Source organism: Pogonomyrmex barbatus, unplaced genomic scaffold, assembly GCF_055798465.1.
Source record: "Pogonomyrmex barbatus isolate J1 unplaced genomic scaffold, ASM5579846v1 scaffold6, whole genome shotgun sequence".
NCBI lineage: Eukaryota > Metazoa > Arthropoda > Insecta > Hymenoptera > Formicidae > Pogonomyrmex > Pogonomyrmex barbatus.
The window spans coordinates 1,843,951-1,859,003 of record NW_028297160.1 but is presented as its reverse complement, the minus strand read 5'-3'; the positions used below and the strand labels follow the sequence as shown (position 1 = coordinate 1,859,003).

Below are 15,053 nucleotides of genomic sequence, written 5' to 3'. Positions count from 1 at the left end.
TTAACTGCCAAAGTTCGCAATCATGTTATAAACCGGCATGCGGCCATACATCTGACGCGTCCTGCAGCATTCGCTTCATTCGCAGCATTCGCCGCCGATCTCATTAATACCTACCTTGTGAGAAACATAAAGTCGAGACACACTTCGTAAATAAATTCAAAAGGTAACAGTTAATATCAAGAGCAGGAATTAATAAAGGATAGGTGTCAATTATTTTTAATGTAATTTTATATATATATATATATATATAAACATGCATATAATAAAACATATCCATATAATAGAGCATATATTCTATGAAATTCAGGCATGCTTGATTCTATTATAATGATATCATGCGTATAAAAAATATCGCCGATACGTATGTAAGCTTATTCTCGCGATGTAAAAATCAAACGGTGTGATTTAGGAACCAGAGTAAGTCCGCATATACCTTCCATATCGAGTTGCGTATCAAGTGGTACGGAAATAATAAATGAGTGAAGAAATCTTGCGGTAAAGAGAAATAATATCATCTTGGCCAGTTCGTCACCAACACACATACGTTTACCTTGATATTGAATAAATTAATAATATACATTCAGTAACGTGCAAAATTTATATATAATCTTGCATTTTTTAATGTAAACTTACCCATCTGATATGGCAAAAAAGCTTTCGGTTTAACGATGCTTCCATCTTCAGTAATAAATCTCTCAGGTTTGTATGAGAGCGGATCGTCCCAGTACATGGGATTCGTGTGAATAGCCCATTGTAACGGAATTATCATGGTGCCTTTCGGTATGTCGTAACCATTTAATTGTGTATCCTAAATGCACATCAATCTAAGGTCATCTTACTTTTTATTTCGTTGTTGACGTTAATTGATAATGAGAATATTAAATAGTTACCAAATCATATAATCAGACACGGTTAATTTTGTAGAACGAAAACACGAAGAATAATCGTTGTTATCGATTTTCGCATTCTCTATTCGTTACGCGTATTTGTTACCTCTATTGCTCCGTGAGGGATGCCAACCGGTGTAATGCTCCGCAATCTTTGTGACTCCAAAATAGCCGCTTCCAATCGGATTAGAAGAGGTCTATCCTCCAAAATAGGTTGTTTTTGTCCCAATAGTTCATTCATTTCATTCTGAATCTTTTTCTAAACAAATCCAAGGATGCATAGTATTTGAAAAAATTTTACGACAGATCATTGAACTTTTTTTTTATCAAGAGAAATGTTAAAGGTTCCTATTCGGATTCATTGCAGCTGAATTAATGATGTCAGAAGCGAGGGAACATATGATAAAAATTCTTGCAAAATATATTAAAATGGAAGCAATTGTTGATAAAATAGTTTTGCAATCAATGGAGTAGATCTATAAAATATATTGGAAATTCCTTTTCATGATTATTTATTCATTAGACTGATCTACAAAAAAATGTTTTATCTGATTCTAGAATAGGCTAAATATCACAGTAGATGTTTTAATAATAAAAACAAGTCTGACCGCTGAATTTGTGTATCACGAATTTATTTATTCATCAGAATTCAAAAATAATAAGTTATAAAATTCAGGAAAAAAAGCACAAAATACAATCATATAATTAGTAATATATCTTTTTATATATAATAAAACGAACAATAAAATATTCATAATATATGCTCTTTTATACATATATAATTAAATAATTTTTTTCATATACTTTTTTGCAAACTTTTTACCTTTTCTTTAAATCTTGACTTGCTACATAAATTTGATCAGATTTCATTTTAATAATATAAGATCTATACAAAACAACTAATTCTAGAGATCAACAACTAATTCAGATCAAAAATATTTTTTGTAAGTCTGTGTTATTAAAATAAAAGAGAAGTTTCCTATGCATACATACATATATATATATATAGTAAATATATAAAATATAAATTTATTTTATTGATTGCAAATGTTGATTTATAAAAAAAATTTTTCGTTTTAATGTATTTTATAAAAATATTCATCATGTGTTTTCTCATTTCTAAAGTCATAATTTAAGACAAGATAAACCAGGAGCTTTAAAAAGTTATTGTTTATAGAAAGACAGAACTTCAAAATTTAATTTATTAAAAATTAAAGCATACTTGCTCGTCAGGATACAATGCCATGAAAAGCAGGATCCAACGAAAAGTTGCGAGTGTGGTATCAACACCTGCTCCATAAAGATCAGCTAACAAATGATAATATTGTTGCTGCGTGTAATACTCATTATCCGCTTTACTCATTGCTTCTTTGAAAGCTGCGAGAAAGTTATCCGTTTTTTCAGGTCGAGCACGATAATTGTCGATAATCTTTTGATATATTTGATGCGTCTTTATCTTTCCACCGATAAGTAACGTCATTATTTTTTTATATCGCGGTAAAAATCTAAATAGGGAAGCAAATCCAGAAAAGAGAACTTTCTATTAGTATTTACATCAATCATGTAGACTGAAATTACTTCTTTAATTTTTAAATTAATATTATTATTATTAATTCTAAAATATATTCAGATATTTCTAAATATAGTTTACTCGTATATATGTATAGAAATATATTGTTAATACATTCAACATATTGATTTATGCTATTTAAAAATAAAAAGATAGAAATTCGAAATAAAGAATATGTGTCAACGATTATCATAATATCCGTATATTATTGATGTAATTATGTTATCTTACATCCGTTTTACTATCGTTAGAATAAGCTAATTTGATTTTATAATTATAACCTTTTGTTAAGGACGTTTTATCAACCTTCCGATCTAACGTATGCAAATTTAACGCGTAATGATTCAACAAAAACAAAATTGTCCTTCGCGCTATTTTTTTTTGTTTGCAAAGATTTGTATTTACTTTTTTCTATCCAGTTCAATTTATCATGTCACTTGCGAATATACAAAAAAAGACAGTTTCTTTCCATATTTGTCACAGGCACCGCCTTCGATGAAAAACATTTGCATCGTAAACGGTGAGTGAATCATTGTCACATCATCGACGTGTTAATTGATCGTGCAAATTAATTTACTCAGATTTTTTTCTTCGCGGTAATGCGGTTTACCTTTCGTTAGCGAGATGCAAAACATATCACGCGCTATGCAAATCAGAGAGGAAGAATCCTCGAAGGATCTTTCTCAGGGATAGTGTCGTACCTGAGGAACGGCAGAAAGTTGAGTGGCCCTGCGACTCCAATGTGCTTGACTCCTTCCTCTTGCAGATATCTCAGGTATTTCCACACTTCGTCATGATTCTCATAAACTTTTCCGAACACGAGGTCGTTCATTAAATTACCCAGACAGTGATGAAGCGTCTCAAGCGGATCAATACCGCCTTCCATAGGAAGCCTTTTCAATCTCTGAAGTATCAATAAGACGGATATCTCATTTACGTGTTATAGAAATTTAATGCGAAACGCGTTTAAGAAATACGTTCATATATCACATTCGTATGTACTTGCTCCCGATACGATGAATCAACGAGGAGAACTTTTTCTTTCAATATAATATAGAGTGCCTTTTAATACTAAAATTATTAAGCGATGGCATCAAAATGTTACAGAAATTAATAGCCTGATTAAATGCGATGACATTTCTAGATAAATAAATGTTAACTTGTTGAATAATAAGTTAAATATTTCTTCTGGAATGAGACGTTCGGTCATCGACATACTCGTTTAGGGTCAGATTTAGTGACATGACGGCCTTGTGTTAAATACCCTAGGCGTGCTTAATTTACCGATATGCTCTCATTCACGGCCGCGAGAATCCTTTCCTCCATTCTGTCCCTCTTGGTACCGGATAATTTGACCATACCAAAATTCTTCAGACATCCAGCTACAAATTTTCTTTGATCTCTCCAACGGTCACCCTCGGCACAAACGATACCTGAGAAGTGCATTAAAAAAATGACGGTAAGAATCTCATTCGAATTTCCTTTCTCTCCTCTTCTTTTTTTTCTCTATTTTTTTTTTTTTGCATAAAGGCGATCCTCGTCGCACCTTAATCGCATGGTTATAAATAAGCCACCACCCGAACGTGCCTCCGTCGCGTTCCCTCTTGCTGCGTGAAGGCGAGCGGCGCTTGGTGGGAGGGTGTAAAAAATAGCGAGAGGATTACCGTCATTCTGTAAGTAGGCGCAGCCACTGAACTCGTCGAAGGATAATCCTCGAATGAATAAACAATAATCTCTCACCGCACCCACTCACCGTCCCTCTCTTCGGCGTGCGCGTATTCGCGGCATAAGCCAAGTACGGCGATCGTCGATTAATAGCGATCGCGATTGCTGATTAAGCATGACATCGATAGTGACAAAGTGTTGATCGCCGCTGATGCCATCCGTATGATTCCCTTTGTTTTCCGACTCTTACGTCAATTCTCTTTAATGTCACAATTTCTTTATTTTCTTTCAATTCCCCTTTTTTCTTACATATATTTACTTTCTTTATATTTTATATTTATCTTTAAATATAGAAATAGATTTTAAATATAAAAATCGATAATATGAAATATAGAAAAGATAATAATAATTGAGCACAGGTACATTTTTAGCTGTCGATTTAATTAAAGTGATTAAATTAAATTTATTCTTAAGTCCGCACGACAGTTCCGTTCAATTATTTTAGGAACAATAATAATGTGATAATAGATGGTATTGTTTAAATATAATTTATTATAAATATAAATATATATATATATATATATATATATATATATATAAATTTAATTAAGAAAAATGAAAAATTACAGAATACCTAAGATCCAATCCTGCTAACAATGTCTATTATTTTATTATTTAAAATTTATCTCGGCTTATTATATTATTTAATAATAATTTAATAATAGTGTGCTTATATCATGCAATTCTGGACAGTTAAATGGATTATTAAGATTGAAAGACGAGACTTCATGTGCTGAAGTTTATGCATCTGCGCCACGATAAAGGTAAAGGTGTGTCGCTTATGTATATCTGCCGCGTCGACTTTGTAGACAGATCACACGCGAATGTCGCCGACGCGAGAATGATCTTGGAATCTTGATCATCGGTCAATGAGATTATTGAGGTTTACAGTCGGCATGCCACGAGAATACAGATACAGAATCTTTGGCGTGCAATTTGACAGATGGTATTTCGGATCTTCGACTCTCTCTTTTTTAAAGTTACGCGTGAATTAACGGTCTTATCAATTACATAAGGGAAAAAGACGAAGAAACATATGTGTGTGTGTATATATATATGTATATATATATATATATAGAGCGAGGAGTCAATTTTTAATTGGTTTTCGTCGAGGATGGAATCTGGCGTTTTGATTATGCTCCTGAGAAACGAAAGTAAACTCGTATCAGGAGAGACGAGCGTTTTTCTGTGAATTTAGGATTCGTCGTGTTGCACGCTTGAGACGAGCATCGAGAGAAGAAATAATGAAAGTCCGCTGAAGTATAAACAGGTCACCACGCGATGCGTGTTTGCGATACTATTTATCATTCGCAACTTGTTCTAAGAGGCAGCGCTGTCGATAGGTCAGTGTCGTATTTAAATGACGCCAAGAAAACTTTCCGGGATCGCAGGTGCGCCACGTGTGCATTAATCTCTCTTCAATGCTTGATCGATCTTAAATCACATTCATATGAAGAAATAAAACTCTCAGCATATAACTGTTGAACTTTGACCAAACGAGTTTTATATTTCTTCGTACTATCTATCTTTATTCGTACTATATTAATCTCTCATAAAAGGAACATGTCATATGTTACAGTTTCTTATTCACATTATTCATTTATTTTGTAATAATTTTGTAATAATAATAAAGTAATTAGTTGATTATTTATTTTAATTCTTAGGTAATGTATTAACGATACGTCAAAGTAGTTATTTATTGTTAGTAGAATAGCTAATTATTATTTAACAATTATTTAATCCACATAGATTAAACTGTCCAATTAAATTGTCTAGAATATTGTTTCTTTAATTTAGAATCTCCAAATATGTGAATTAAATTGTTGCAATTTCTCCATTTTTATGAATATTGCGTTGATATATTGCGAGAAATTATAAATTTGAATTTTTTTATATTTTAAAAATAAAATTTTTTACGATATTTTTTAAAAGTTATTAATAAGAGATGAAGAGTGAAGGAGAGTTATAGTAGCTTTAAAGGAAAAACTTTTCTAAATGAAAAAGACCGCGTATAATAATTCTAACTTTATTGATTACACACTTGTTTCTCATCTTCGTAATGCATCTGTGCATGCGACTGACGCGAAGCAAGGGGAAAGGCTACGGACAATGAGCTCTCCTTGCCGGTCGATTCTTACGCAACTAAACACCCCGCCGCGGTGATTTCAAGGGATGACATCACTCGGGCTCGGGCACGGTAAGGAGAGGAGCGCTTTCCACGAATTCGCGAACCGCCAGAAATAAACCGGACGAGAGACGGACGGATAATGCATACACACGTCCGAACGTTTCAGGGCCGGTCATTCCACCTTCTGGCAAAAAGTCGACGAGTGCAGCGCGCGAGATGGAGGCGATATGTGATAGTCGTCTTGTCCAAATACAGTCGACCGATCGATCGCGCGCCATTAAAATGCCACGATAGTTTTGGTCGGTTGAAAAATGTGACTATTCGGTAATGAGCCTTCGCAAATGTTCGCAATTGAATTAGAGATTCGCTTGAGATTTCTTGAAATTTGCGCGAAAAATATCAAAAAGATCTGTTATGCCAAATAAATAAATATATATTTTAATTAATTAAATGAAATTAAATAAATATCCCTTCTTCTAATTTCTGTTAAAAATTTCGGTAACACTCGATTAATTTTTCTGTCCGCAATAATTCAATATTTTTTATCGCAAAGATAATTATGAACAATATTCCGATTATACAAGATTGACAAAGGATGAATCAGAATTGTCGAAGAGATAATAACGGATAGTCAACGAATACTGAATAGAAAATGATTTGATAATTACTGTTTAAAAATCAAAATGGTCAAACCATTTTTTCAATTGCTTACCCAAAACTAATATGAGAATTATTATTATTACTCAAAATTATGAATAAATGTGCTCACTCTTTTAAATATTATACAACCTTTGTTTTATTCTTTTATTTAGTCACGAATTAATTTATCTCTCCAATTAATACAAAAAATATTTTTAAAAAATAAATAAAAGAATTGATTCATTAAATTCATTCATTAGACTTTTATTAAATAATTTAAAAAAATTTTTAAAGTAAGCGTTGTTCTTTTTAAATGTTTTTTCCCATTTAATTTTTTCTCAAAACTCATTTCATTATCAACTTTTAGATAAAATTATAGATAAATAATACTTAAAGAAATGTTACTTTATTATTCATCAAATTAATTATTTCACAATCTGTTCATTTAGAAAAAAATTAAAAGTATTAGTTTACGTTAAAACAATCAGAAACGAAACATCCTATCCTTTTTTTTTTTATATCGAATCACCAAAATTTTCCTTCACGAGGCGTGTATTATATGCACAATACATTTCGATTAATTGCGCCAATTCAAGCAAGGAAAGCAGGGGGAACTCCAGATGATTACTGACGACCTTCGAGTGCATGCGAGTCGCGTCAGGTCGACGATGTGAACGCCGGGTCGTCCATGCTCTGTCGCTCTTAACGGGAGAGGCCGTCGGCCCGTCCTTGCGGAGCTAACTGTAATTCCCCGCGGATGCAGAGCAGAACTGTCGATGACCGGGAGAACTTCCTTCAAGGAAACCGATAAAAGTGAGAGTCCTTCGCATCGGTACGAGTCGCGGCCAGTCCCGGCTTTGCTCGGACGTGCCTAACCTATCCAATCGCGGATAAGCCGCTCATTATGAAAACGGGAAAGGATTGATGAATCCTCGAGCAGCAATTAATGAGCAAACTCGCTCCGATACTTATTTACTTCGGTAATCGTTAATTGAAGAAGGACGGATTGCAGGCGCGGGAGACAGAAATTTATCTCAATGCGAATACATAATCGCATTAAATGACACATTTTTTTTTTTAAATAATTTAGAAAAACGCTCTATATGACTAATTTGACATTTCTTTCCATAATGAATAAGTTTTTGAAGCCGAAAATTCTTCAGATCGCAAGTAGCATGTACTACTGATAATACTGATAATATCAGTAATATTAATTTTATAAAAACTACACGAAAGTAATAGATGTATCTATTACTTGTATTATGTAGAACGAAAACAAGGATATTGCGTAGGGGGCAGAATCGCCGTGAGAAAATCAAATTCCACCCACACCCAGGCGTTCGAAGGAGGAAAACAAGTCGTTCGCGGGAAAATCGCGGACGTCTTACGTCAGTGTTACACGTGCTTGTAATAAGCCAGGCGCGGGAATAGCTCTCTTGGAAGCTCACTTGTAATGTTTACTTTGCATGCGCACTTGGTTGCATCGTTGAGTCAGTGCTGTGGTATGCCAAGTCCGATTGGAACTGCGACGTTTCTATAACGATTGCGTTACGCGATCGTTGTAAAAACGTTTGTCTCTTCTTATTACATTTTTTTTGAGTTTGTATTAAAAAAAGTCTAGTAGAGAGAATTAATAAACATGCCAACTTATTCCTTCTTGTATGTTTCAATTCAATTTTGGAAAGGAGAAATCAAGTATTCATTTCGTTTAGAGATGTGCGAAGGATTTTTTTACGATAAATCAAATCGAATCTCGTTTCCTTTTTTGAATCCGAGTCGAATGAAATCTATTTTATGTCGATTAATCTATTGACAAAATTTCATTCAAATCGAATTTAAATAACAACTTTATTTAACAATATAATTATTGTTATGTGCGCATCTGTATGAAACAGAATGCACTCTCTTATTTTATTTTAAAAAAATGATTGTAGTATGTAGAATAAGAAATATGATTCATAAAAATTTGTGTTTGAACCCCGTAAATTCAAAATTTTCAAATAATTCGGATTCGAATTATAGAGATTTTAATCTGATTCAATTTCATCTGATTAAATTTGTGTTCGAATAATTTACGCATCTTTAAGTTTCATTAAATAATAAATGGAAAAGTGATATTTGAAAAAATAGAAACATTTTAATATCATTTGAGCAGAAGCCAAACAAATTTAATTTCTTAAAAATTTCTTAATTTTAATATCAGAATATACGATTGCTTCATAATTTCAATAATTTTCCCTACTTTTTATTTCATGAAGTCAACTTGATTTCTGAAAGATCCATTTATTATTATTTTTATTTAAATCATAATATACTGGTTTTTTGCAGAAGAGCAATGTAATGATTTGTGAAACAAATTCAAATATAATACGATAACATTAGGGCAAACAATCAAGTCAATGAAAAACAAGTTTTTCACTTTTTCAATAAGGATCTCTCAATAATCATCAAAGAAAAAAAAAAAGGACAACGATGTCATTCGTGTGTAATTTTGGTATAAGTGGCGAAAAGTCGGTCGTCCTCGTCAAAGAATTCTACCAAGCGAATTGCGATGTCATAAAAGTGAATCGTGACAGAGTGATTTTTTGTTTCTCTCTTTGTCGACCGAAATTAGTCGTTCGTGGGACAGCGGCAGCATCAAGGACATCAAGAATTTCAAGTTTCGTCGACCCGCTTAAAGGCCAACGCCATCGCATTGTCCAGACACTTTTGACGATCGCAGTGTGCAGGTCGATGCACCGCAGTAACGAGAGTTATCGACGACGATGATCATTTTCCAAGATCAAGTCTCCCTCTTTGTCTTTTCTCCCCCTTTTTAATGTTTATCGGCGCACCTTGCCCTCGCGATACAAGGTGTAACACGATAATTTAAAATCCTCACACTCAATCATTCTCTAACTTGGGCTATAATCATGACGGTGCCGTCATGTAATCTGCTTCAGCAATATCTTCGATTTTTGCATACTTGTTATTGAGATTAATGGCGTACGAATTGTCATATTATGAAATTAACATTTATGCTGACACACTTTTTTCAATTAACGCTATTCATTTATTTGCACTTATAACGTGTGTAATGGCATACTTTTCTATTTTATGCTTATTATTATGTTTTATTATTAGATTATGAATGCAGAAGTGCTGTGAAAAATATTTAAAAAATTTATTATATATATTATCAATATTAACATGTAATAAATAAGATTATATTTAGTAAAAAATATTTTACATGCAAAATATTCCTAACGTAACGTGTAGTTTTGCAAGTATTATTTTAGGATTTGCAAAATATTCTTAATATATCGTGTAATTTTGCAAATATTATTTGAGAATTTGCTCTAAAACGTGAGAAATACTAGATTATTTCCCTTCCCTATCTATATAGACGTATCTTATAAGGAATATCATCACTCTCACTTTCGGTCTGTTTCCAAGAATCTATTAATACTTTAGTTCGTCGGCATTTAACCGTTCTTTTAGATTGTCCTCCGTTACCTGATCATTAATTAGGCATCCATGGCATTTCCGATCTGCTCTATTCCCTTCCACGATCTCCGATAGCATTATCCATAAAGATTTCGCTAAAACAACTAGAACAACTTCTAAAGAAACCTATTCCAAGAAATACTGCTATTATCGAATATTTTATAAATCTCACACTGCATATTCTGATTATTTTTTTGGATTTTAATGAAAAGTCCGCAATGTTTAAATGCTCAAAATATTATTTCAGTTCAGTAATAGAAAAAAAATATATAAATAGAGTATATAAACTTGTTTTCTATAAATTCATTCGTTGTAGCTACATATCTATATTTTTTCGAATACAAGTCGAAGAAGCACATAAAAAAAGAATTGTGGTCATTGTTGAAATATACTTATGCTATTGACTAAATTAAACGATGATATAAATTAAATGATGATATAATGATACTGAAATTTAATCAACAAGATCAATTATATATACAGATAAATAAGACAAAATACAAAAGATCAGCCATAAAAAATAAAATATATCAAAAGTTAAGAAACATAATTGATTCACATCTTAATTTTTTTCCTTATTTCTAATTTACGTATAATACATAAAACAACAGAATTCTACGATATACGAATTGGCTAGTTGATTTGATAGTACGATGCAAATGAAAACTTGCGTAATATGTTTACAGACGGAGCGTTATCGCCATCTCTCTCGACGCGCTCTATAATAAATTAATGCTATTACGCATGGCATTATCCATCGTGGCGGGGCAACCAGTTTGCCGACCGCATAAGAAATGTGAGCGCGCCCATAAAGAAGCGCGTGTAAACGCGCTGTCGGATAATCACTGGTTGTGCCATCGGAAGGCACGCGTCGGTATTCTTCCCCGTATCCATCTCTCATATAAGCACCGTCATCATCGATTTATATATAACATTTCTCTCGTAAAATTATATCGGGCTACAAAAGTAATCGCAGTAAAACTGAAGACCAAATGCGTAAACTAGGAATAGTTTTTAATACACATTTAATACACATTTATTTTGAGAAAAATTAAAAAATTTATTTTAAATGCAAATACATTTAAATTAAAAGAGTAATATTCATAGAAATATTTAATTTCGGGAGTACGTTTATTAAAGCTTAACAATGAAAGATAGAATAAAATTTTATGTTTTAATTTATTGTAAGTTTTCCACATAAAAATTTTTTTGAGATGCGTTTTGCATCTCAAAGAAAACATTAAATATTATCTATTAAAATATCAAATCTAACAAAATTGCTATTGCTAATAAAATAAAATTTTATGAAGTATATAATTAATTATTTAGCCCAGTTTTAAACATAATAATTTTGTTACATTTTGAGTAATTATATAGTACTTCATAAATTATTATTATATTCATTGTCTATTATATAACTTTTATATATATATATATATATATTATTTTATTATTATAATATTACAGAATTATTTTTGTTGTTATTCATAAATATTTATGAATATAATGAATACATTTTGCCTTAATTTCATTTGGCGTTTTACAGATTATACAATTATAAATTTGCATATCGAAAAAATGTAAATAAAAAGCTATTTTATTCGTCATACTCTGTCAAAAAGTATTGGAAAGCGATAATTTGTCGATAGAGATTTGGCGATCTCAACGCGTGGTGATGTGCACTTTCGTGAGGCTAAGTAGTAATGGTCCTGCAATCGGTCGCCCGTCTGATAAATCCCGACTCTCACTACTTGGAACGAGTGTTAAACACTTCACTTGCGATCTAAGTTTAGCGAAAGTTTATATACACGAAATATGTAGTATCTGATAGTACCTTGATGGAGGCGTGGCTAGTGTATCCCCACCAAGAATTATTCCAATGAAGAGAAAGAAAGGAGACCCACGGGAGGATCTTCCTGAATGCCTTGGAGGGGCATCCATGAAGGAGTGGAGGAAGGCTCTCCAAACGCAGGAATCGCATGTGAAAGGTAGCAGAAGTGCCTCAATGTTGCGAGGGTGCGCATGCGAAGGCTGTAGCTGCACTAAATTTATTACGTACTACAAATCGGTTAATTGTCATTCATTCGTCGCACATTTCAATTAAGTGTTTTTACTTTGCCTTCTTTTTGGATTCTAAATCATTTTATCTTTTATATATATATATATATATATATATATATATATATATAATATATATATATATATATTTTATATATATTTTATATATATTTTATATATATTTATATATATATTTTTTTATAATCTTTTCATAGCTAATTTCAAATTATTGAGAAAATATAATTTTGTAAGGCAAATATATTTTCTTCAGTTTACACAATGAAAATTAAAATGAAGTAGGGTTTTTTGCAATTTACAAAAAAATGCATATATCTGTAAAAATTTTTTGTCATATTTGTCATTTTTTTTATCATTATTTGTTGACATGAAAGCGGTAATAAAATTTTCATTAGTAAAGATATTTTTTACATAGGATGCTTATCCTTATATATAAAATATATATATATATATATATATATATATATATAAGGATGCTTTTCTATAAAATCTCTTTGTTTCCTTATATTTTTAAAATTATAAAATTAATTTCTCATTATTATTCGTGTACTATATATAAAATTTCATTTAAAGATGTGCTTTCTAATCTCTGCATACTCGTTTTCATCAATCGATCTATTGCTTGTGAAAAATAAATTTCTTTACATAACTCTTAAATTATGATAGATCTCTAAAATTATTTAATAATTACATAAACATAGGTAAAGTGTTATGTATAATTTGAGAAACAGGTTCTATTAAATCGTCACCTATTAACGATACAAACTTCTAATATAAATATTTAAATTGAAATTTTATTTCTCTTTATTTGAATCAAAATTTTACTTCTATTTTTGATCTTAGTTGTTTAGAGATTGTGATAGATTTATTTTAAATTAATCTTTGAATTTCAATTTTTGTATCTAAAATAAGCAGACAATTTTTTTATTCCAAAACAACAGTTTTTAGCCATCTTTAGCCATCTTTTTAATAAAATTTTGTGATTCTAAATAGAAATTAGGAGGTAAGTAATATCAAAAGAGATTGATCTGATTGGTTAAAATATCAAAACAGAATCAAAAAAATCCTAGGTGAAAGTGAAAGAAAAATTTCAATTCAGAAAATTATACATTTAATTTGTTTTCAATTTCAAATTTGCGATAGTTGATGACCGTTTTGACATCGATACCGTAGTCGACTTGTGGATGCACGCGAGTCTTTATCGGCCCGCTAGATCGGCGCGCATGTAAAAGATCGGTGGCGATAGCGGCGAAGGAAATGAATGGAGAAATCACGGGGCCGTTGACTCGGAGGTATGGCGCCTCGTAAACATCGCCAAAGGCACACTCCGAGTCACATACACGCGCGTGCATGCACCGGACATTGGAAAAGAGAAGAAAGAAAGAAAGAAATGAAGAGGGACGAAGGTGCGGAGAGTCAAGGGGGCATAGGGAGAAGGGAGGGAGAGAGCGAAGTGTGCTGAAGGTGGCAGAGGATCGCGAACGGGAGGATGAGAGCTTTCGAAACGAGGTGTAAGGTACCACCGGGACCCGTGGTACACTTTACCGTGAAATTATCGTCCCGCTCGACTCGACACGACACGGCACAGCATCGCTCGAGTCGGCCGCCGACGGAATTTGTGGCCTTGCCGGCGAATTTTCAGTCGGTGAGCGAAACTTATGACCGTTCGAGTAACCCTGTTTTCGTCTGGAAACAAAGGCCGCATCGCACCAAATCAAGGACTAATGCGAGCGATAATTGCAATTTCCGACTGCGTTCTACATCGAACACATTAAGCTCGATATTGATATATTTGCATTGATATATCTGCGATACTGTCTTATCTATCACGTATTATGTCCGCGATACTTCATATATCTCAAGTAACGGAGTGATTCGAGGACTCGTATGCAGAAGACCCGCTATCAAATATCTCGCCGCGATTGGTAACGCCGATCGTAAATTGAAAATCGTAACGGCACTTGGATCTAGAGCCCTCGTTATCTCGAGAAACCATCTCGGGACCATCCGGATGGTAAGCTAACTCTATTCTATTTCCTCTTGATGATCCATATCTTGGCGAAACATCCGGTTTTCTATTTCAACATACCCTAGCAACATATCCTGAACAGGTATTAGATGGCAATGATTGGTTTTTAATCGGGAACATAGTCGAGATCAATATGTTAAAATTGTGTCAAATATTTGTTTTATTCATTAACAGCATCTTCTTATAAAAATAATGTAAATCATCTACATACACACATTATATACATATATATATATATATATTATATATATATATATATATTATATATACATTATATATATATATATATATATATATATATATATATAAAAATATATATATATATAAAATTTTTTCTATTTTCAATTACCAGAAAATCAAAGAAATTATAATGAATAATCTTCTGCTTTAAAAAATAAATTCTTAATCTTATATTAATTAATGTATTGTTATATTGTAATTTCGATATTTCAGATAATAAGGAATCATTGTGAGAGTCCATTTAAGATCATTTTTCATTATTCGACGTTAACT

The 15,053-nt window shown here is 32.1% G+C and overlaps 1 protein-coding gene across 2 annotated transcripts in view; it reads right to left on the bottom strand.

Moving 5' to 3' along the window:
• Positions 1–272: 272 nt before the first annotated feature.
• The window catches only part of phtm (cytochrome P450 enzyme phantom), a 29,895-nt gene continuing 15,114 nt past the window's right edge, over positions 273–15,053 (bottom strand). For both annotated transcript variants that reach the window (XM_089082423.1, XM_011633560.3), the window contains exons 3-8: positions 3,742–3,890; positions 3,159–3,361; positions 2,110–2,392; positions 994–1,146; positions 634–808; positions 273–550 (exon numbers count right to left, since the gene is read on the bottom strand). In XM_089082423.1, the coding sequence (XP_088938549.1) occupies positions 372–550; positions 634–808; positions 994–1,146; positions 2,110–2,392; positions 3,159–3,361; positions 3,742–3,890 (1,142 nt within the window). In that variant the 3' untranslated portion in view covers positions 273–371. The remainder of the gene's footprint in view (positions 551–633; positions 809–993; positions 1,147–2,109; positions 2,393–3,158; positions 3,362–3,741; positions 3,891–15,053) is intronic.